At 40.1% G+C, this 21,138-nt stretch overlaps 2 protein-coding genes across 5 annotated transcripts in view; one reads left to right on the plus strand and one right to left on the minus strand.

Moving 5' to 3' along the window:
• Positions 1–6,238, minus strand: part of slc5a9 (solute carrier family 5 member 9) — a 185,704-nt gene extending 179,466 nt beyond the window's left edge. Inside the window, exon 1 of the mRNA XM_029148717.3 lies at positions 5,886–6,238. Coding sequence (XP_029004550.1) covers positions 5,886–5,907 — 22 coding nt within the window. The 5' untranslated portion in view covers positions 5,908–6,238. The remainder of the gene's footprint in view (positions 1–5,885) is intronic.
• Positions 6,239–10,035: 3,797 nt separating this feature from the next.
• On the plus strand, positions 10,036–20,275 carry LOC114853888 (desmoglein-2.1-like). Of its 4 annotated transcripts, none has more exons than XR_008694573.1 (5): positions 10,036–10,207; positions 11,878–12,003; positions 13,791–13,946; positions 17,491–19,069; positions 19,955–20,275. XR_008694573.1 is itself a non-coding variant. In XM_055508452.1 (5 exons), the coding sequence occupies exons 1-5, from the start codon at positions 10,154–10,156 to the stop codon at positions 19,972–19,974; spliced, it is 495 nt and encodes a 164-aa protein (XP_055364427.1). In that variant the 5' UTR covers positions 10,039–10,153; the 3' UTR covers positions 19,975–20,275. The 4 variants fall into 4 exon arrangements, 2 of the variants coding, with proteins under 2 accessions (XP_055364426.1, XP_055364427.1); XR_003785684.3 differs by having other exon boundaries at positions 17,491–18,453; XM_055508452.1 differs by having other exon boundaries at positions 10,039–10,207; positions 17,491–17,629.
• The last annotated feature ends 863 nt before the right edge of the window (positions 20,276–21,138 follow it).

A 21,138-nucleotide genomic window follows, 5' to 3' on the forward strand; every position in this document is an offset into this window, starting at 1 on the left:
GGAACCTGGACAGGAACGTGACTGGACTGTACTGGAACCTGGACAGGAACGTGACTCGACTGTACTGGAACCTGGACAGGAACGTGACTCGACTGTACTGGAACCTGGACAGGAACGTGACTCGACTGTACTGGGGCCGGAACAGGACTCGACTGAACTGGGGCCGGAACAGGACTCGACTGAACTGGGGCCGGAACAGGACTCGACTGAACTGGGGCCGGAACAGGACTCGACTGAACTGGGGCCGGAACAGGGCTCGACTGAACTGGGGCCGGAACAGGGCTCGACTGAACTGGGCTCGACTGAACTGGGCTCGACTGAACTGGGCTCGACTGAACTGGGCTCGACTGAACTGGGCTCGACTGGGCTGGACTGGAACCTGAACTGGGCTCGACTGGGCTGGACTGGAACCTGAACTGGGCTGAGACCTGGACTGGGCTCGACTGGGCTGAGACCGGGACTGGGCTCGACTGGGCTGAGACCGGGACTGGGCTCGACTGGGCTGAGACCGGGACTGGGCTCGACTGGGCTGAGACCGGGACTGGGCTCGACTGAACTGGAACTGGGCTCGGCTGAACTGGAACTGGGCTCGGCTGAACTGGAACTGGGCTCGGCTGAACTGGAGACGGGACTGGGCTCGACTGAACTGGAGACAGGACTGGGCTCGACTGAACTGGAGACAGGACTGGGCTCGACTGAACTGGAGACAGGACTGGGCTCGACTGAACTGGAGACTGAACAGGGCTCGGCTGGACTGGAGACTGAACAGGGCGCGGCTGGACTGGAGACTGAACAGGGCGCGGCTGGACTGGAGACTGAACAGGGCGCGGCTGGACTGGAGACTGAACAGGGCGCGGCTGGACTGGAGACTGAACAGGGCGCGGCTGGACTGGAGACTGAACAGGGCGCGGTTGGACTGGAGACTGAACAGGGCGCGGCTGGACTGGAGACTGAACAGCTCGCGGCTGGGCTGGAGACTGGACAACACACGGCTGAACTGGGGACTGGGGACCGCACGAGTGCAGGCAATCCTCCCAGCGGAACAAACATGGAGCTGGGCAGGTTGGTGCAGACACAATGGTGCGACGGGGCGGGGAGGAGGAAACCGAAACCTTCGGCGGTGCGACCGGCGCTGGCGTGGTGCGGAGCGCGTCGCTTAGCTCGCACAGCCGCTCATAGAGGCGACGAACACTGGGGCGCTTCAACACGCTGTCATCGTCCTCCAGCGTTAATATCGCCACCTCCACGGCGCTGCGCTGGTTCTTCGGGTTAACCGCCCGTCGGTAATCCTCCGCGAGGATTTGAAAATAAACGCGTAGGTCGCTGGGTAGCTCGGCGCAGGTGAACTCCATACTTCCTCGCAGGTGAAGGAGACTCGCCGCCAAAAAAACCAAGAAACAAAACAGTCACTGACCTGGGCGACGGCTGAGTGCTGGCTGGGTCCAAGTCTGGCCAGATCGTTCTGTCACGGAACGGCAGATGAAAGGACCCACATGCACAGCACGGAGACCACAGGCAGAACGTAGGGTTAAACGGTTTATTGCAGAATCACAGGCGGTCCGGATCATACACAGTCAGTCACGGGGCGTAAGGGAGTAGGCTGTCTCGTGGTCGAGCGGTCAGGTTCGTTAATTCAGAGTTATCCAAGCGACAGTACAGATAAGGGAGCAGGCGAGAATCAGAAGTCAAAAACAGAGCAGGATCAAAAACACGCGAATAGAATAACTAAGTGCTGGGAATGGATGTCTGGCATACGAGCGACGATCTGGCGGGGAACTGAGGAAACAGGTGGTGGTTAAATACAAGAAGTGATTACTTGATACGGAGCAGGTGTGACTAATGGGGACCGGAAGTAAAGCTGGAACCGAAAACAGAAACCGGGAGACTACCAAAATAAAGACAGGAAGTGAAAACTGGAACCCAAAACATGATGATATGACCGAAAAACAAGGTGTCTTCAAAATAAACCTGATAACGGAGCCAGAACCTGACAACTACACTTAGTATTTGCACACTACGTCTACTGTTTAAGTGGGGCTGCAGTTTTAATGATCACCTTGACATGTTTTATGGAATGAGGTTCCACTTAGTTCTAATCATCACTATCACTAATATATTCCAACAGAGCAGAAGACACATTTACCAAATGTGTAAACCAGGTCTTAGTGTATTTTTTCTTTTGATCCTTTTGATAAACAGGTAACATAGATGTCATCAGTCTGCAGGGTTTTGCAAGGGTTTTGCTAGTGTTATTGTAGTTAGCCATATTAATTGGGTACAGAAAGAATTTGTTTTTGAGTTTGAGAAGGTTTGTTCTTGAAAGAACATCTGCAGCTAGTGTCAAGCTGACCCTGGTTGATGGCCAAAGAAGTTGGGGGAGTTCTAGATACAAAATTTGACTTGGTGTGTAAATCACTTGCACTACAGAGAAAAGTATGATCTCACAACGGTACTCATAGTGGAGTGAGAGGAAAAGAGATGGTAGCATGGTGTGTAAGGGAGGAAAGAAGTTAAGGGAAATCAAGGAATGAATGAAAAGTAAAGTGTAAATGTGACAATGACAAGAGAGGGATGAAAAAGTACGGTGAACCTTGCATTTTAGTGTGTAGCTTGAAAATAAAAAAATGCATAAACACATAAACTAACATTGCCTGAAGCTTCGCTCGACAGAATAGTGTTTTGCTCGACAGAATAATGGGTAATGCATTAACCAAGTTTCTATGTGAAACAGATAATTAACATACGCAGGAGTGCTGTGCTGTTCCATTGCAGGGAAGAAGAGGACGAAGAAGATCAAACTCCGGCTCACTGATGGGCCCTGAGTGACACTGCTAACTCATTTAGCAGAACAAGGTCACAGGCTAGCCTTTCTAAATTATAGTTCTCATAGAGCAAGAGGCTTCTCTCTTAGCTCACGTGCACGATAAAAACCCTGAGCTTATGACAGTGACATGACTAACTGATATATGCTCTACGGACTGACTATGACACGTGTTAACGATGTTTTATTGTTGATTTTATATAATGAGGGTTTAACCATTTTCATTCTGCATCTCAGGGTTTTGTTGTACACAGGAAGCTCACATTAACAACTTCAACCCTTCTCTCTACACATAACAGCAGTGGAGAAACTGTGTCAGCAAAAACATCTCGCTCAAACTGATTTTCCTTTCTAACTGATTTCTCTCCTACCCTTAACCTCCATCCACAGGTTACATCAGTATCAGAGGAGGGTGTGTCTTCTGACCTGCTACGACAGTGGGTTTTTATATTCTCTGATCTTTTGATTTCTACAGCGACGACCTGAAACAAAAAGCGAACTATATGTTCTATTCAGTCTAACCCTAACCCTAGATCTGTAGGATGGTTTATGCTGCACTATAGTGCAGATCTTTCTGCCTCTCAGCTATCAGCTCTCAGGTCACAGCTGGAGCACCAGTCTGAGGGGGAGAGAGGATGGTGCAGCAGAAGTGTGCTGGAGCCCTTGACAGTTGGAAAAAAAGGGACTTTGTGTTCTACGTGAAGACAAGCTGGGCCAACTGGGTCGCTAGCGGAAAGGCAGGGCATCAGATGAGGTTCAGAGGACAACGCAGAGGGTGCAGTGCCACAGCTTCCAGTACAACCAAAGGAGGAGCCGATGGAGCCGAAGGAGGCGATGGAGAGTCCAATTATTCTAATTCCAGCTACACCAAGATTTCTCACCCAGCTAATATTGTGGGGCTGCGCTGACCAACACGGCTACAGGGTGTGGGCGGAGCGCCGCCCTTAGCTGCATCGTTGATATACACAGATGTTTGAATTTGCACGTACATGAGCTGAATTGCAGATGCAGTGACAATATGAGAGCACAGACCTTCATGATTGACTGTGGTCACTGGGGAGTCTGTTAAGAATCTGTTGTGATAAAGAGGACACTTATGTGGAAGAAAAGCTGTAAGATGTATTAATGAATGTACTTCTTTACAGGCAGCCTGTGAGGATCACCTGTAGGAGCTGAAAGGTGTTCTATTTACTACAGATTTTGTGAATCTTTAACTTTGCTTTGTCATCTTAATGTTGAAGTTAAGTTCATGTCTATTTAATGTAATGCAGTATGATGAGTTAAAGAGGAGCTTTCTTGGCCTCTCACTTTCAAGGTGGATGGGCATTAAAATGTAGTATATTTATGTATCATATTATATAGTATATATTATTATACAGGCAGTCAACAATCTGTTCTGGTCATGTTAAGGTGCAGTGACTGTACTATAACCCTTGTATTTTGGCAGAGTCGTTGTCTGGGATAGACTCCAGGAAACAGACATTTACTTTTGAGTAAACACTTATTGTTGGCCAGTGGTATCAGGCCAGAAGTTAGAACGAAACCAGATGGTTTCTAGCTGATGTAGGATCAGGGTCTATAAGCTGGTGCCTCAGCCTTAGAGGGGCAGAGCCCCACAGACCGATGGATGACATGCTGTCTGGGACGTTGGGGTTCTCACTCCTGCAGGAGACCAGGCGACTTCTCACCGCTGCTCTGTCCTTTCTTCCTTGCTGATAATATTATGTCACCACTTGTAATAAATTTGAGATGTATCTGTTTAAACGTTAATGTAGTGGTGGTTTGAGTTTGTCCATTTCAATCTGGCAGCTGTAAATTTACTACAAGGGCTGGGCTGAAGGACAGCACAGGGGCACTCATCCTGGCTGCACAGGAGCAGGCCCTGAGCACCAGAGCAATAACTGCAGGGTGTAAGATGCTGGCAGGGAAAGCATACATGGAACGCTATAACCAAGTGGCTGGCATAGTATACAGGAACATCTGCACGGAGTATGGACTGGAAACCCCAAGGTCAAAGTGGGAAACACCTCCCAAGGTGGTAGAGAACGAGCGAGCCAAGATCTTGTGGGACTTCCAGATACAGACAGACAGAATGGTAATGGCGAACCAACCAGACATTGTGGTGGTGGACAAAGAGCAGAGGAAAGCCGTAGTGGTGAATGTGGCAATACCAAGCGATGGCAACATCAGGAAAAAGGAACATGAGAAACTAGAGAAATACCAAGGGCTCAGAGAAGAACCGGAGAAGGCTTGGAAGGTGAAGGCCATTTATGTACATATGGATTTGAAAAGTGATCTTTCTAATCTGCTCTGTACTGCAAATAAAACAGCCTTGACTGTCAAGTTTAAGTTTGGTTGAAAATATTTAGGTTGTAGCAATTACAATTATTGTCATTGTTTGCTTTTAGATGTTAGTATTTGATCAAACATTAACTTGACCATAGATTACATTGTCACATTAAATTTCTGCAGTCAAATATAACGTAACAAATCTTTTATATTTCTGAAGCAATTGAGACAGTCACACACACCTGCTTCTTATTTTTCGGTTTATAAAGACTTTCCCTTTTGTGCCTTGTTGGTGTGCATTGTGATTTAATTGATTTGTCATTTGTGTATTACAGTCTAGAAGCCATCTTATGTTTTCTCTACAATTTGTTCCTACAATTACTTTTTAAATATACATGTGAGTTACCCATACATACAAACGCAAGAATATTATAATTTTGTCTCATGACACTGTATCAAGTTGAACAGGTACATCAGCTTGTGGTAGTAACACAAGTTTCTTGTTTCTTGACAAAAGCCTTTGTCTTGTTCAGATTGAATGAAATGAAAAGTAGACAGGCAGGAAAGACTGTAGATTGAGTTGTTAATCTATGTTACAAATTGCTGAATTGATTGTATTTAAATGAAGGCATATTTGTCTTAGTTTTCCTGTGTTACATGTTGTGTAAAGCTGTCTAAAAATCTACATATGACATGCCATAAAACTACAGCTTGTTGTAAAAGCAGTCTAAACATAGCCTAGAATAACACAACTAAAGTTAAAGAAGATTCTTACCTGTAGTGAAAGTGGTAGACATATTGATTCCTATCTTTGAGATCACCTTGAGATTTTATAAACTCTCAGTCTTTTAAAGTTTGCCCAGACTGTACTACAGAGATAGTTCGTCCTGTTAGAACACCTGTGCACCCAACCTATAGGTTAATCATTACTTGGTTTGTCACTGAAGCAGTCAAACTCCACTGATTAGCTTTTCTCCTGGGAGAGGTTCACGTCTGATTGTATGTGAATGATCTTCAGTTTGACCAAATACACTAAAAATTATTTAATTACAGTATTCTGGCAAATGCTACACCAATATTATTAATAATGAAAAACAGCAATTTTTCAAAGCAAAACCTTTAGAAAGGAAGCATGATTTAGACAAAAAGGCCAATTCCTAAAATATATCATAATGTGACAAAAAGATAACTATTCCTTAAACAACATAAATGAGAAAGAAGAGGAACTGGTGGTAAGGACTAATCAAATGAAGAAGTGTATCAACAATTCTTGATAATATTTTCCCTCAAACCAAGAAAATTATTTGTTTTATAAATTCCTATGTCAGTGTTTCCAATGATATTTTCTTATTGAATAGAGTTTTGAAATTGTAAGTAGCTTAGTGAAGTATGCACGTGTGTATATATTTACAACCTAGACTTAACTGTCACGGTGGCATTGCAGGCTAACGTGGCGAACCCACGGAATTATCAAACAAAACTAAACTAAACTAAACAACGGGTAAGTAAAGCAAGAGCTCTGGAACGTGGTAGTAAGACTCGACGATCTGGCGGTGACCTGAGGTGAGTACTGGTGATTAAATACAGAGCTTGTGATTAACAGATTGACATCAGCTGAACTGATCATGTGACTGGAAGTAAAGCGAGGCAAAAACACGGTGAAACAGAAACCGTAAATAACTACAATAAAAAAGGAAATAACCTGCAGACGAAAACCCCGGATTGTGACGGTAAAAATCTGTCAGGCTTTTTCAAAAACACACATCAACTCCTATAGGTTTGAAGTACAATCAAGCATGAAATAAAAATAGTTATAGCTTGAAATGGTCAATTTTAACAATAGAAAGGTGGGGACAAGTTGTCACTGTTATGATAATAATGAATTCATGTACCGTATTTTCCAGGCTATAGAGTGCACACAAGTCTAAGCCACTATAAATAAAACTATAAATCTATTAGATTTTAATAAAAAACGTTTTTTTGTTTATAGACCGCACTTTGTAACATGAGATATTACCCAGAAAGATAATACACAGAAAGATTTTTGTAACTTTTAATTAAATATTGTAAATGCCAAACAGTGCCTGTCACACGGCTGGTCTTTCTTTTGCTGTTTTGTTGACTTTTTCCTCATAGTGGACGGAGCTGCTGCCCGCTGTCTGTGGCCGTCTGTGGATCTCTAAAACTCGCTCTGTGCTGCAAACACATGTTGGTGTTTGTTCACAGTCACAAAGGCAAAGTTCACATCCCTTACCCCAGTTCTACAGAGGCGCATGCACATGTTAATGTATTGTCACTAAACGGTCAGTTAGGGTAGGTGAGGAATACTTCACCTCTGGGAAGAGATCAAACTTTGCACTTCTCTGCATTGAAACAATTAATATGGTTGTTAATGTAAAAGCTGAAAGACGTGGCATTACAACCAATTTAAATCTTGTAGTGGACAGTATTTTATATGAATAAATAATTAAAATGTATAAAACCCAAATCCAAAACGTCAAAATGGTAACTTTGACCCAAAGTAATCTGTGATAAAAGGTTTACCATGTTTCACTTGATTCTTTTCTCATAATCCAAATATTTGAAACATAAATTTAATTTTATCTCGGATGCAAGATGTATATTCTCAGAAAGAGCACAGTAAAGGAAAAGACGCAGCAGAATTTCTGTTTGAGTTGGCTTTTCTGTGGGAAATCACGAGATATCTCGATGCGCTGATGCAGCAGCTTCAGGGTTGGGGGCGTGTCATTACTGACAATTCCACTGAGTGAGGGCTTTTAAAACTAAATTATTCCTGTGGAAGAATGAAATGCTGCAAGTAAATGTGAGCCGTTTTCCCTGCTCCCAAATGATGAACATGCAGATCACTACCGCAGTGTTCCCAGTCTTGTTTTTAATTTACATTTTTAACTTTTCTATTTACTACTTATTAAGCAGTTCACAAATATATCTGGTTCCCATTATTCAGATGGTCGTTGTCTGATAGTTCAGTCATGTCAACTGAATCTGCAGCAGGGGAGTTTGTACAGTAGCTTCTACAGCTTGTGTCCTTCTTGGGGGAAAGTTCTTCACACTTACTCAGTCTTTTGTCCACCCAACAAGCCAGTTCTTTACAAATGTGAAGTGAAGTTGAACTAACGTGTGTAACTTTCCTTAGACTGAAGAAGCTTCTGGACTGTTTTCAGCTAAGTAGTACTGTAAGTAGTAAATTGATTCAATTCTCATTATTAAAAAAATATCAATGTGTTTTTTTAATGTTTGACTTAAGGGGCGTTTTATTCAAAACTGCTATCATTTTCTGCTTTAAAAATAGAATAGACTCTTGCTGCACATAAAGCAGGTTTAGTTGATTCTTCAATACTCAGAAAAAAACAAACAGCTATAGTTTTTGTCCTTTTGTATTCTAATAAACTTGGTTTGTTATATAATCATCATTCGAGTAATATTACATGCTTTATATATTCCAGACTAGCATTTTTCTGTGCCATGCCTAACCTATTGTAAAATCAAAAATAGGAAGTTGACTCAAACCTAGATAACCGAGTTTGAGCCTTGTCAAACACTTTACCATTCATGTGCATCACACAGGTGTTTATGGCGCTCACCCCTTTAAGGCAGTCCCTGTACTCTCTTCCAAGCTCCTGTCCTTTTACTTCTATTTATTACTTTCTTTGCTTTTTAAGTTTATTTGTCTATTGTTTGTTAGTTGCATCAGTGTGCAAACCTGTAAACAGCTTTTATATAGTTTTTCTAAGTTTGGCGCAGTACAAACACTGTTTAAACACCCTGGATTTTCAATTAAGAACTGGATAAAAGATTCCTGTAACCAGCGGTGCCGTTATGGGCGGGGGACTTAGGATGATTCTAAGGGCCCACTAACTTTGAGGGACCTACAGAGACCAGCATAATTAATAATGACATTATTAGCACTAATATATTAGATATCACATATTTAACTATGAAATAGTTAAAAATAAGACTAAATTATGGCTTATTTGTGCTCCTCATCATCTCAAAGATAGCTTCCTTATACATGTTGTGTTTTATCTGCTGTACATGCAGTAAATGATGACTTCACGTTGGATGACTTTTGCAACCAGTCACTGGACATGTTACAACTCGCCCCTCAGTTATATGATCTTTTAAGTATAATATAAGTTCTTTCACTGTTTGAAATTGGCACCCGCACAGCATTATAGCGATTCTATTGTTTTACTGCAAAACCAGCGGACAATCATTTTCACAAAAGAACATGATGAAACAACATGGGCAATGCACTGGCAAAATGATTAATCGGCGTGGTAACTTGTAAAGACACCCTCAAACAAAACACATCTAGCTCAGCAGCCAGCACTTCTTGTTTTTGTCCTGTTTTCAATTTACAACTGAAGCCTTTTTTTTCCTTGCAAGTAGTAAAGAAAAACATTCTGCTTATACTGTAGCTGTCCTTGAGTGTCCAGACTTAAATTTGTCAGAGGACCTGTAAGGAAACCTGAACATGAACATGGCAGTTCAAAGACAGATTTAGCTTGAGTACACCTTTAAAGAATGTGATAAACTGTTAGAAGCTTCCTTAAAGAGAAGCTTTCATAACTTTAGCTGAAGCTTAATCTTCCTTTATTTTCATGTTTATTATACAATCCAGATTAAAATAAATACTGTACATCCCGAGAAGAATTGCTAAAGATAAATATAGTATACAGTGTTTTTTAGTAACTTTGTCTTGTCTATCCTTTTCAGCATAGTTAGTATTTAGCCTTTAGTTCATCTAGTTCTTAGTTCCAACTATGCTATCCTGAGTAGACACACCTTAAAAAAACAGACATGCATCTGACAGTTGAAAGTTTTAAAAAACATACATGACGCAAAGGGGTGGGGGAGGGAGGTTGCATATTTATGACTGTTTTTTTCTTGAGGGTTGAGCTGACTAGGGTGTGACTACAATAAACATGATTTAACGTTGATCAAATTGTTCTGTCTGGACTTCTAACTGGATTGTTGCTTTCACCCGGCACTGGCATATGCTGTGGCTTCACAGTATTCATGGCTTGGATCTCCCTGGCAAAAATGAACCTACTCCTGCTGTTGCTGGCTTTGGTGAGTGTTCATCCTGGAAGTAATCATTCACCTTGACACACTGGAAAGCTAAAGAAGGAGTTTTTTCTCTAAACTGTTACTGTCAACATTTAAATAAATTTAAACTAAATTAATATTATATATACAGTAGGAATATATTTGTCTGTAAATATATACGTTTTACCTATTGGCTATAGTTAAAAGCTTGATTTTTTTATGCAATTTGTTTGGTGTAGTAGTATAAGGTGAACCTTACCTTTTAAAGTGCCTTGATCTCAATGAATTCAAGCTATATGAATAAAATAAAATTGAACTAAATTGAAAATTAGCAAATTGTGAACATTTACTGATATTGAATTACCTTGATAAACAATGAAATCATTTAAACAGATTAGTTGAGTGCACAGTTAATACTGTACATATAAATATGTTTTGGCATAACATACCTTAAATCTACTTACTAATGTATGGTAATGTAATGTTTTGTCCTGGTAAGAAAGACAATTATCTATTTAATTATCTTAGAAAATTAAGAGCATTTTAAACACTACTGAATGTATGCAATTTCAATCATACTGTAAGTTTTATACTAGCGAGTTCTGTCATGTACTGTATATGGTATATGGTAAGTTTAGTTACTTGAATTCTAATAGCATTGGTAAGTTTAGTTTAATTTCAGATGTCAAAAGAAGAGTCGTTTTCCTTTTGAATTAACAACAACAAAACAAATGGTTGGGCTAAAAATTTGTAATATAGCCAAAATGCATTTCTTGCATAAATCCCCACATGCAGTATGCACACACATAAATCTGGAGTCAGTGAGTGGATTTCATAGTCTGACTTTGTTGTTGTTAATTCAACATACCTTATATGTATGTATATGAATATCATAACAAATAAAATGTTGACGTTTAGGTGCAAATACACACCAGTTTTAGAGAACAATAATAACTCGAACACAGTAAAAGCTCTCTCAACTTTACCACATAACCTGAAGGGAGAAATGAACGCATGAGTCTTTAACTAGACAAACTGGATAAGCACCCTATATGGACTCTTAGCCCTCAGGGCCTTCACCTGTATAACTTAGTTTTCCGTTTGCTCTGTGCAAGTCTAAACATAGCATGCACATTACTTTGTGTCAGGTAATTACATACGTGCATATAAGACTACAGGTATTTTTGTTTTGTTGGCTATAACATACAGTACACATGTTGTAACCAACTGTGTAAAAGGATATAGGTTCAGTATGCATCACAAATTGTGTGTCAAACTTTGATAGTTAGATTTTTTTGTTCACAGTGTAAAATTTTCAGTGACAATAAATGAAGGCAACATGAATAAGGAATTTTCCTTATCACCCAAAATGTCTAATGGTAAGCAAGTAAAAATACATTTATTCAGTGACAAAAGCTTACATGCCAACGTATGGTAACACCAGCTAGCTATTATTTGAATAATTGTAAGAAAAACATGAAAAACAATGTTTAAATATGTTTTTGAGTAAATTAAAGTTGTGTTTCAATACAACTTCACAAAAATACATCCAGTTACAGTTATATTAGAGGTAGAATACAATCAAATGTTTTTTCCTAAAAAGGTTTTCACACACATATGTAAACCTACTTCCCTTAAGATGACCACAGTATAGGTTAAACACACTGAGCTTTATACCTGCTGTATTGTTTCAGATGTTGACTGCGGAGGCAAAACAGAAAAGGCCACAGTCATTCAGTAGGAAGAAGAGAGAGTGGATTCTTCCTCCTGCCAAGTTGCTGGAAAACACTGACTACACCCACAAGGAATTTATTGCCAAGGTCACACACACACACACACACACACACACACACACACACACACACACACACACACACACATATATATCTATATGTACTGTAGATGCAAACATCTTCTGAGACTGGTCCTAAAAGGAAGAAACCAATAAAAATTCAGTCCTCAGCTATACTGCCATATGAAATTTGGCACAAGATTAAAAGGCTGTATATATAAGTGTCTGAATCCTTTGGAAGTGAAATGCAAAATTCCAAGACAAGCAGCAAGCAGACACAGGCTCAAATTCTTTCTCACCTGTTGAGATAACTAATAAAGTCAAACTGGAAAACAATTTGATCATCCTTTTTAGGTATATTTTCTAAGATGCAGAAATAACACCCCGTTAAGATGGAATAAACACACAATCAATTTTCTTAGTTTTCCTATCTGAGGCTGGATGAAACTAAGAAAAATGCATCATTGGCAAGGGCTTTGGTAATTTGCATCTAAGAATAGAGACTGACACATCAGATCAATTCAGGAGATCAATTTAGGAATGAGGAGTGAGTGGCTAAAAATATTCTTATGGAAAAAGAGGGACGTTGTCACAGTCTCTGGTCCTGCTCCTTGTTCTATTTTGAGTTCTTCATTTTCGGTATTGTCTGGTTTTATTCTAGGGTTTTATTTTGTAAGGGCTTAGTTTGTCATCCATGTCGTCATGTTTCGGGTTCCAGTTTTCATTTCCTGTTTTATTTTGGTAGTACTCCGGCTTGCTGTTTCTGTTCTAGCCTTACTTCCGGTTTACGTCATGTCACAGCTGTTCCCCGCTTCACCCGGTCATTACCCTCACCTGCACTTCATCAGTAATCAGTTCACCTTGCATTTAAGCACCACCTCTCACCCCAGTACCTTGCCAGATTGTTTAATTCGTGTTCGCGTGCATTCACCGTCATCCTGCGTTTTTGTTCTTGTCCCGACCCGTGTTTCCGATCTTGTTTTGCCTACCGTTACCGAGCCTTGCCTGATCCCTGTCTGCTTCGTCTGCTGAACTTATCTGGTAATGACCCTGCCTGTCTTATGATTACGATTCCGCCTGATCCTGCTATCTCTGCCAACACGATAAACGAACCCTGTCTGTCCACGGAACTGAGCCTGCCTGAACCCTTGCATTGATCCTGTCTGCTTACCTGTGTATGAACCTTCCTGATCCTGACTCTGAGTTTTGGAATAAAATACTTTTGTTATTCATGTCCCTGCCTGTCCGTGCTGTGCATGTGGGTCCGCCGCCTTTGACGTTCTGACAGACGTAAGACCAAGAGCAGTAGGCAATGCTTAATGGTTGTCAGACACAGGCTAGTACAGTATAATAATTGTGGTGGGAATTTGCAAGAAAGTTGTCTGATTGGCAAGGTTTACACTTTTCATGCTGGGGAGCTCAGTTGTTAATAATAATGCTCAAAGTCATCGTAGTCTCTCCCTGAAGGAAGATCCACCCTGGACAGTTTGCCAGTTCATATCAAGGCTGTTCTACCTGCTCCAAGTTTAAATCTTATACAGGCTGTTTTTCACAACTCTCTCACAGATCAAAATGACCATTTTACCACTTTAAGGATTTTAGGTGGTAGCTGTGGAATGTGTGAATGTTGATTGCAATGTCGTTAATCCACAAGACACAAACCAGCAACCTTTAATGCTGCTATTTAATTAGTTGGCAGAAAAAAAGACAAATCATTATCTTTGTTTCTTTAATTGTATTTTTGTCAGTTTTGTGTTATACATTTTTTTCTGATTAATTAATGTTAGTTAACAAAAACATGTGTTTTCTTGTCAGATTCGCTCTGATAAGGACAAAGATGCAAAAGTGGAGTATTATCTCACTGGACCAGGTGCTGATAAACCACCCTTCAACCTTTTCGTGGTCGACCATGACACTGGATTTGTGCGGATCACTAATATTTTGGATAGAGAGAAATCTCCATTTTTTAATGTAAGTTTATGATGAGATAAGGTGAGTGTAAGAAGTGTGGATTGTAAAACATCCTAGGTCCTGTATAAGGTTTTTACAACACAAATTATAGTTTAGATACATGGTAGTTATTTCATATTTCATTTTAGGTTTTGTAAACAGTGATCATTGAGAAGAACACTTTGATTGCTCTCACTTTCATGTCCTTTCTGTGTTTTTTTTTTCCTTAATTTCTTTTCTACAGTGTGTGCTCTGTAACTAGTCTTAGTAGATAAGGTGTACCCTCTCTGATGAGAAAGTTTGAGAGATTTTTTCCGTTTTTTTGCTTGGGTTTATACTTTCCCTCATCTGTAAGGCTGTAGCACAGCATCAGCACTGTCATCATGCGCAAAACACTGTAATTTACAGGCTATGAAGCAGACCTGACTTTAAGCTGCACCCATTACATTTTAATTTAAAAAAAGTTTTTTCATAAATAGGTTGCAGGTGTCCATGTCATAACGGGAGATTTATTTACACAGAAAGATGATTTTTTTTAAACTTTTAATTAAATATGGTAAGCAGTGCCTGTAACATGGTTGGTCAAAAGAATACAGCAGTGTACCACGAAAGTAATTGACCATTACTGCCGCTTAGTGATGGGAATTCTCTTTTTTAGAGATTCGGCCCTCTTAAAAGAGAGGAGCTCTGGCTGCTCCCAAGCGGCTCTTAACTGATTATCTCACTTTATTAAAGTCTACACTAAGTGTTGCTGTCTCCATTATCATTGAAATGCATCCAGATGCTGCTTCTTCTGTGGTCTTTTTCTCGATGCACTTACTTTTTTATTCTGGCTCCCAGTCTGCGCACCTGTACCACTGCACTTGTTGTCTTAGCATCTGGCCCACTTACATGTACATCTTTTACATAATGGTATGAGTCTAGTCTGTCTTCAAATGTTATTGACCGAATGGTGCGCCTACAAATATAGTCTGGCCTATCTTTGCACGGTTTCTCAGCAGAGTGGACCAATAGTGTCTAAAGATTCGACTTTCCCCAGCTAGAGCCGGCTCGTTCACGAATGACACATCACAACTACTGCTGCCGTCTGTGCATTCAAACCACTAAAGTCTTCAGTGTCCGAATTAAGTAATTAAAAAACCCTTTCTGGGTCTTTCGTTCTACTGTTTCATTTACTTTTTTGTCATAACAGAGGGAGCTGATGAGTCATCTGTGCCATGATGGACATTAGTGATGTGTCGTTTGTTAACAATTAGTTCAATATGAACTAATCTTTTTTATGACTCTGGAATAACAAGTCCTCTCAGTGAACGATTTGTTCATTTTCATGCAGTACCTTCTCTCACCACATGGCAGCAGCTGCTTTGGCTCAGTCAGCAGGACAGGAAATAGAAATTATTCATTCTCTTTAAAAGTCTCACTAATTGTGTGTTCTGTTCTACGTGCCGCGTGGGCAATAATACCAAGGTGAAACCCCAAAGAATAGGCAACAAGTAAAGCAAACTGGTCAGAGAATATTCCAAATGATAAAAGTAAACTTCCAGCACTGTGGAAGTGCAGAGCTCGGGGAAGTGGGAAGAACCAAACTGGCAAGAGTAATTGGCATGGGGGAATGAGGTGGAGGAATACTTGAAGATGAAAAGGTTGAGGCTATGGAGACAGGGGATGATGATCCTGTAGCTGACTTGCGTTAAATGGTAGAGATGGAGGCCCAGCGAGGTAACAATCCCATGAGTAACTGCTGATGACAGTTTGTCTGGGGTTTTCCGCCGCACTGTAACCGACGTAGCTCCCAGCTGATTCTGTGAAGTAATTAGAGTGAAAGAAACAACCCCAAAACCCCTAGTGCATGTATGATCCTTCTCAAATCAGGTTTCACTAAAATTCCTAAAATCAATAGCTCTTAAGTCACTAAAGGTCAAAACACATGTGCAAAGTCCTTGTGGATTTATATTCTGTTTCTTTTTCCTGGAAGAAGTAGTTAGTGAAAATCTTGGAGGTCAGAGAGTGTCCTTTCTCCCCCACTTTGCGTCTTCTGCAGCTGGTCAACTGTCAGCTTTTGTTGGTTCCAGATTCCTGTAGAGATGACGTCTCCTTGATGGATCAAAGTTCCTCACACAGAGACAGCAGGGTACAGATCCCTAATTCCTCCCCTGCTTGCTAATTTCTCCCCATTGTTCATTTACACAAGACTTTCTTTCTTAAAACAAATCTTAGTACAGATTTCCATCAGCTCTTAGCTTCCCCTGCCTTCTTCTTCTACCTTTTCGCCAACTTCCTCTTCTCTCGCTTTAACCTTTTGCTAAATTAGTGACATGGACTACATAACAAAATGTTATTTGTTCTATAGTTTACCTATTACCAAAGTTGAATATCCTCAACCAGTTTTTCCATTTGTGCATGTTAATCAGAGCTTGTAAGAACTAAATAGTAATTTTTTTGATTTTGTTCCTAGACTTTCTTGGGCAGATGCTTAGACTTTAATTGGATTTTTTCAAATACACAATTCTCCACTCATTCTGATCTTCCCATACCACTGCATGGTTAGACCTTAGCATTCACACAATTACCTTATAATGACTCTGTTTCAGCCAGGTAGTTTGTAAGACACATTCGTTCCGAGCAAGGTACCCTGTGGTGTGTTTATCATGCTGCACACGAACACTGAAGGAGTAATGAGATGCTTATAGCATCTTATTATTAGATCATTCATATGCCCCTTTTACTCAAGTGGGGCATCAATAGATCTACTATCTCCATAACTAAGTATAATCAAAAGTTATGTCATATAACAGTTATAATTAATCTAGACTTAAAAACCAACAAAGAAAAAACAAACAAACAAGCTAGATCTAACATATAACACGGAAGCTGATCTTAAAGTGGTTTACAATCTTGCTTAATTTTTACTCGTATGGAGGTTGCCCTTATGAGCCCACATGGCTTCACAAATCATTTGTAATCCTACCAGTGATTCAGTTACTTTGTCTTTTTGTTCTTTGTTTTTGGTCACTGGCGTCCGCTGCTTCACAAAGCACTTCACAGACTAATGGGCCTTCACTCACTATCAAGACATTACAGAACTTAAAACACACGTCATGTAATTTAACCATTTCAAAGCGCTACAACACCCAAAATCTTACCGTAAGCAGAGATGATTCATAACGCTGTACTCACATACTGATTGGAGTGTCTGCTGTTCGCACCCGGACCCAGCATCAGGCGGGATTTCAGCCCTCAATTCGTTGGAGCGGAATTTTCCCTGAATCTTTCATGAGTCTGGGACGGAACGTCCGTCTGACACCAAAACGTCATGACAAACACAACATTTCCCACACCATCCCTTTAGGCACCTGCAGGAGCCGCACACTGATGATCTTCTGCATGGGGCTGTACCCTGCCTCGGCCAAGTTTTCTGAATCTTGAATCTTAAAAGCATAAAGAATGGTTAACCAATGGAAGATTATTAAATGTTTTAATAAATGAAGAAAATAAATCTATCTAAATCTATTTCACTTGAGCATAAACAACAGTGCCTAACACATTTCATCTGTAACACATGCAGCTAACGGGAATCGCTAAATACAGAGATGGAACAACAGCAGAGGATGATATCCCACTGACAATTACGGTGCTTGACCAGAATGATAATGCACCTTATTTTGAGCTGCAAACTGGAAACATCACAGAAGCAAGTAAAGAAGGTAGTGCTTTATATTTCTACATATATTGGTCTTTTGCTGAAAGTGGCTCCTCTTATGTGAAAACAATGATTCTCTCAAAGGCTAAGAAAAGTCATTTTAATGGGGTAAAGTAAACATAACTAATAGAAGATGTCTGGTATGAGTGAAGAATGCTTGGAGATGCAGTGTGGAAAGATGGCAGTTTTCAAATAAACAGGTATAAAGTGTATGGCTGGAAAGTGACCCGAAATAAAAAAAAACATGCCTAAAACCTAGACTTAATGTAATTTAATTACATGTACATTTCCATGTAATTTTATCACATAAATACCAGGTAAAAAGTGACATGTCCATTTGTAAAATCTTTCAGTCAGGGTAGAGTTATGCCATTAAATTACATAACTTAAAGCGGCCATATCATACAAAATCCACTTTTAGACATTCTGGAGCGTTCCTATGACTCTATGGGTCACGTTTACACACAGTTAGTATGGTAGAAATGCATTTTCTCCTTTTTTCACATTTTGTGACTTTGTGACAATTGAGAAAGACAGTCTGGTTATGAGACTGTGCAAAACCTCCCAGCAAAACCTGAAACCCCAGCCCCATGATGTTTTAACTCAACAAAATTTATTCAATATACTAGCATAGCAACACATGAGGACGTGAATTACTTCGATTTTAAACGGATCTGGGACGGCAACACTGCCTCAGCTTTTGTATGCCTATGCATTCATTTCACCTCGGACTGCTTCCAGTCCTAAAGTGTGTACAATTCTGGGTTTGCTTCATGGCTGAGGTTGAAGAAAGGCTCCATCCCTACAGTCCGTCATCCACTCGCAATAGTAAGTACACACTTGTCTTTATATGTTAGTTTGTTTGTTTAAAACGTATTAACCCACATATTTGAGGCAAGATAATAGCTAATGGCACACTAGCGGTTATAGCTAGAGAGCAGTCAACCTTATGAAATGTGCTGCTGTGGTTTGCTCTAACCACATACACGTGTGGGAAACTCTAGTGGCATGCTAGGAGCTACAACCAGAGTGTGGCCATGTTTTGGAAATCTTCTTATAAAGAAATAAACTGGAGATCATCAGTGTGATAAACAATCTCAAGGTTTACTCTCGTGACGACACTGAGAGGATCACAATTACAGTACATCTAAGATGTAAGACACATCTTACTATGTACAAAGTATTCACTGAAGGACTGAGGACTAAAGGTCTTTATTTATACCCTGTTAAAACCCCCACATGAGCTTGACTATTCTTTAATAAACATGAGTGCAGTAAACCCCCCTTTACTTCCTTAACAATGTTCCCCTGGTCACCACAGTGAAACCCCCTCCATTTGATAACCAAATGCTTGATGACCCCCCCCAGGAACAACCCTCAGCTAGAGGCACAGCATGTCATGAAAAACACAAAATTTCCCACAGTCGCCTGGGCCACCCAAGCGGTATGTGACACATAGCTTTGCTCCTGTATTTTTTTATAGCCGTCAGCGAGCCATTATCAGCTACACGGACAACTAATTGTGCTACTGCCATGTTGCAGTTACTACTAATGACTACAGCCCCACACAGAGCTAAGTGGCAAGGTTATATAAGGCAGGTCCACTGACTGCTGCTTCTACAATATTTGTGCGTTGCGTTAGCGCACCGTCAGTTGTGACCCTTTGCAACAGCTGAGCGATCACTACAATGAGAAACTGCAGTTAAACATGGTTATGTCTGTTATTACACCGTAATATGTCTGAGCCTTAATTTACCTGTGATCTTGGTTTATGCAATTGTTCTATCAAATTCTAACATATATGGTAACTCTTTTGTGTTCCAAGCTTAGTTGCTAATTAATCAGATCTCTACAATAAGTGCTGCTTATCCGGTCAGCTACCTATAGTATAACTTGTGTAACAGCCATTATATTTATAGGACCAATAAAATTTACATAAATGTAACATTGTCTTTTTCTATACTGGAGGAGGGCACATCCCTGTTACCCACAAACAAGCAGGTTGATCAACAGAGAAACCAATGCAGATGGTAGTGTTAGTACACAGACATGGTACATACATCTACTGCTCAGCTCAGGATTGAGGGTACATAAATTTACCAACAGTAAGATAATTTCTTAGGCAATAGAAGAGTTTAATTTGTATAGACTGTTTAGATTTCATATACAAATTGTTTCAACAGTGTTTATCAGTTGTTTTAGCATTGGCAGGCTTGTCCTTTGTGTGGTTTAATTTTTTGTCTTGTATTGTAGATTTTTACATTAGAGAAGGTGGTGACCTACATAATACATACTGAACATTTCACTAATCTACAATTTCTGATTGTAGTACTCTTTTTGATGAGGTGATGGCACATGGCACACCACATCTCGCCGGTCATCTGTCTACAACTATGCCTGTCCTGTTGCAGAAACAAATCTCGAACATAATCAAGTTTATCACCTACCCAGGACATGGTCTGTTTACCCCACTTCCATCAAGCATTTCCACTGCAAGGCCCTGCAAAAGCTCCTGCCCTCAAACCCCCAGGCTTCTCAACTCACTCAGTAACCCATATGTTGCACATTGGAATGTGAAGATAACAGTTTCTTCCAGCTTTGGAGTACGGTTGCATTTTCTGGTTGACAATAAAGTTGGTTTTGACTATTACATATTTCACTGAACTGTTTTTATGAGGAAAAAGCACTTTTATTGAGGAAAACACAGTAAATGTTTTTGTCTAATATAGTAAGACATAAAGGTGAACCAACCAAAAGAAAAAAAAAGTGTACATATAAATGAAAATTAAATTGCTTAAAAAGATTCTTTATGATTATTGCACAAACAAAAAACACATTTCTACTCAAATGGTAAATGATGAGTAATTCCGCAGGCGGTTTAAATCCAACGTAGTTAGTGTTTCATCCATCAGGAAACTGCCTTTACCTACAAACCACAAATGAAGCAATGACAACTCAGATTCTTTAACCCAGGAATGCCCAGCACCAGCTCAAACATACTGGATATCTGTCGTATTTATTAGGAATTATAACAAAACTACATTCCTATTAGTCCTAAAAGCTCCTAAACAAGCTCTTGCAATGAGCCGTGTTATATGGGCCCATGTAGAGCTCCCTGATGAGGTATGGGTGGTGTAGTGGTTAGTGTATTGTTTAACAGACATGACCTGGTAGTTTTCTTCCCAGGTTCAAATCTCTGTGGGAGCAGAAATTGTAATTACTGAACAATCATCAGTATTATCTCATTTACAAGACTTACAAGATAAGATAATAACAAATGACTAATAGGACTGGCCAGCCTGTATTATTTAGCAGACGATTATAGTATTTAGTATAGTAGTATCTCCAGTGTATATATATATATATATATATATATATATATATATATATATATATATATATATATATATATATATATATATATATATATATATATATGGACTGCGCAGAACCCTCAAGCTCCTGGCCTCTGGTAGAGGACCCGAGCTTGGAAAGTGGATGAGACCACCCACG

Source organism: Betta splendens, chromosome 4, assembly GCF_900634795.4.
Source record: "Betta splendens chromosome 4, fBetSpl5.4, whole genome shotgun sequence".
In the NCBI taxonomy this organism is placed as follows: domain Eukaryota; kingdom Metazoa; phylum Chordata; class Actinopteri; order Anabantiformes; family Osphronemidae; genus Betta; species Betta splendens.

Excerpts from the sequence above, each read along its gene's own strand:
- LOC114853888 (XM_055508451.1), top strand. The coding sequence starts at position 10,154 with ATGGCTTGGATCTCCCTGGCAAAAATGAACCTACTCCTGCTGTTGCTG. Across the intron at positions 10,208-11,877 it reads TCCTGCTGTTGCTGGCTTTG|ATGTTGACTGCGGAGGCAAA; the intron begins GTGAGTGTTCAT and ends GTATTGTTTCAG. Across the intron at positions 12,004-13,790 it reads ACAAGGAATTTATTGCCAAG|ATTCGCTCTGATAAGGACAA; the intron begins GTCACACACACA and ends TTTTCTTGTCAG.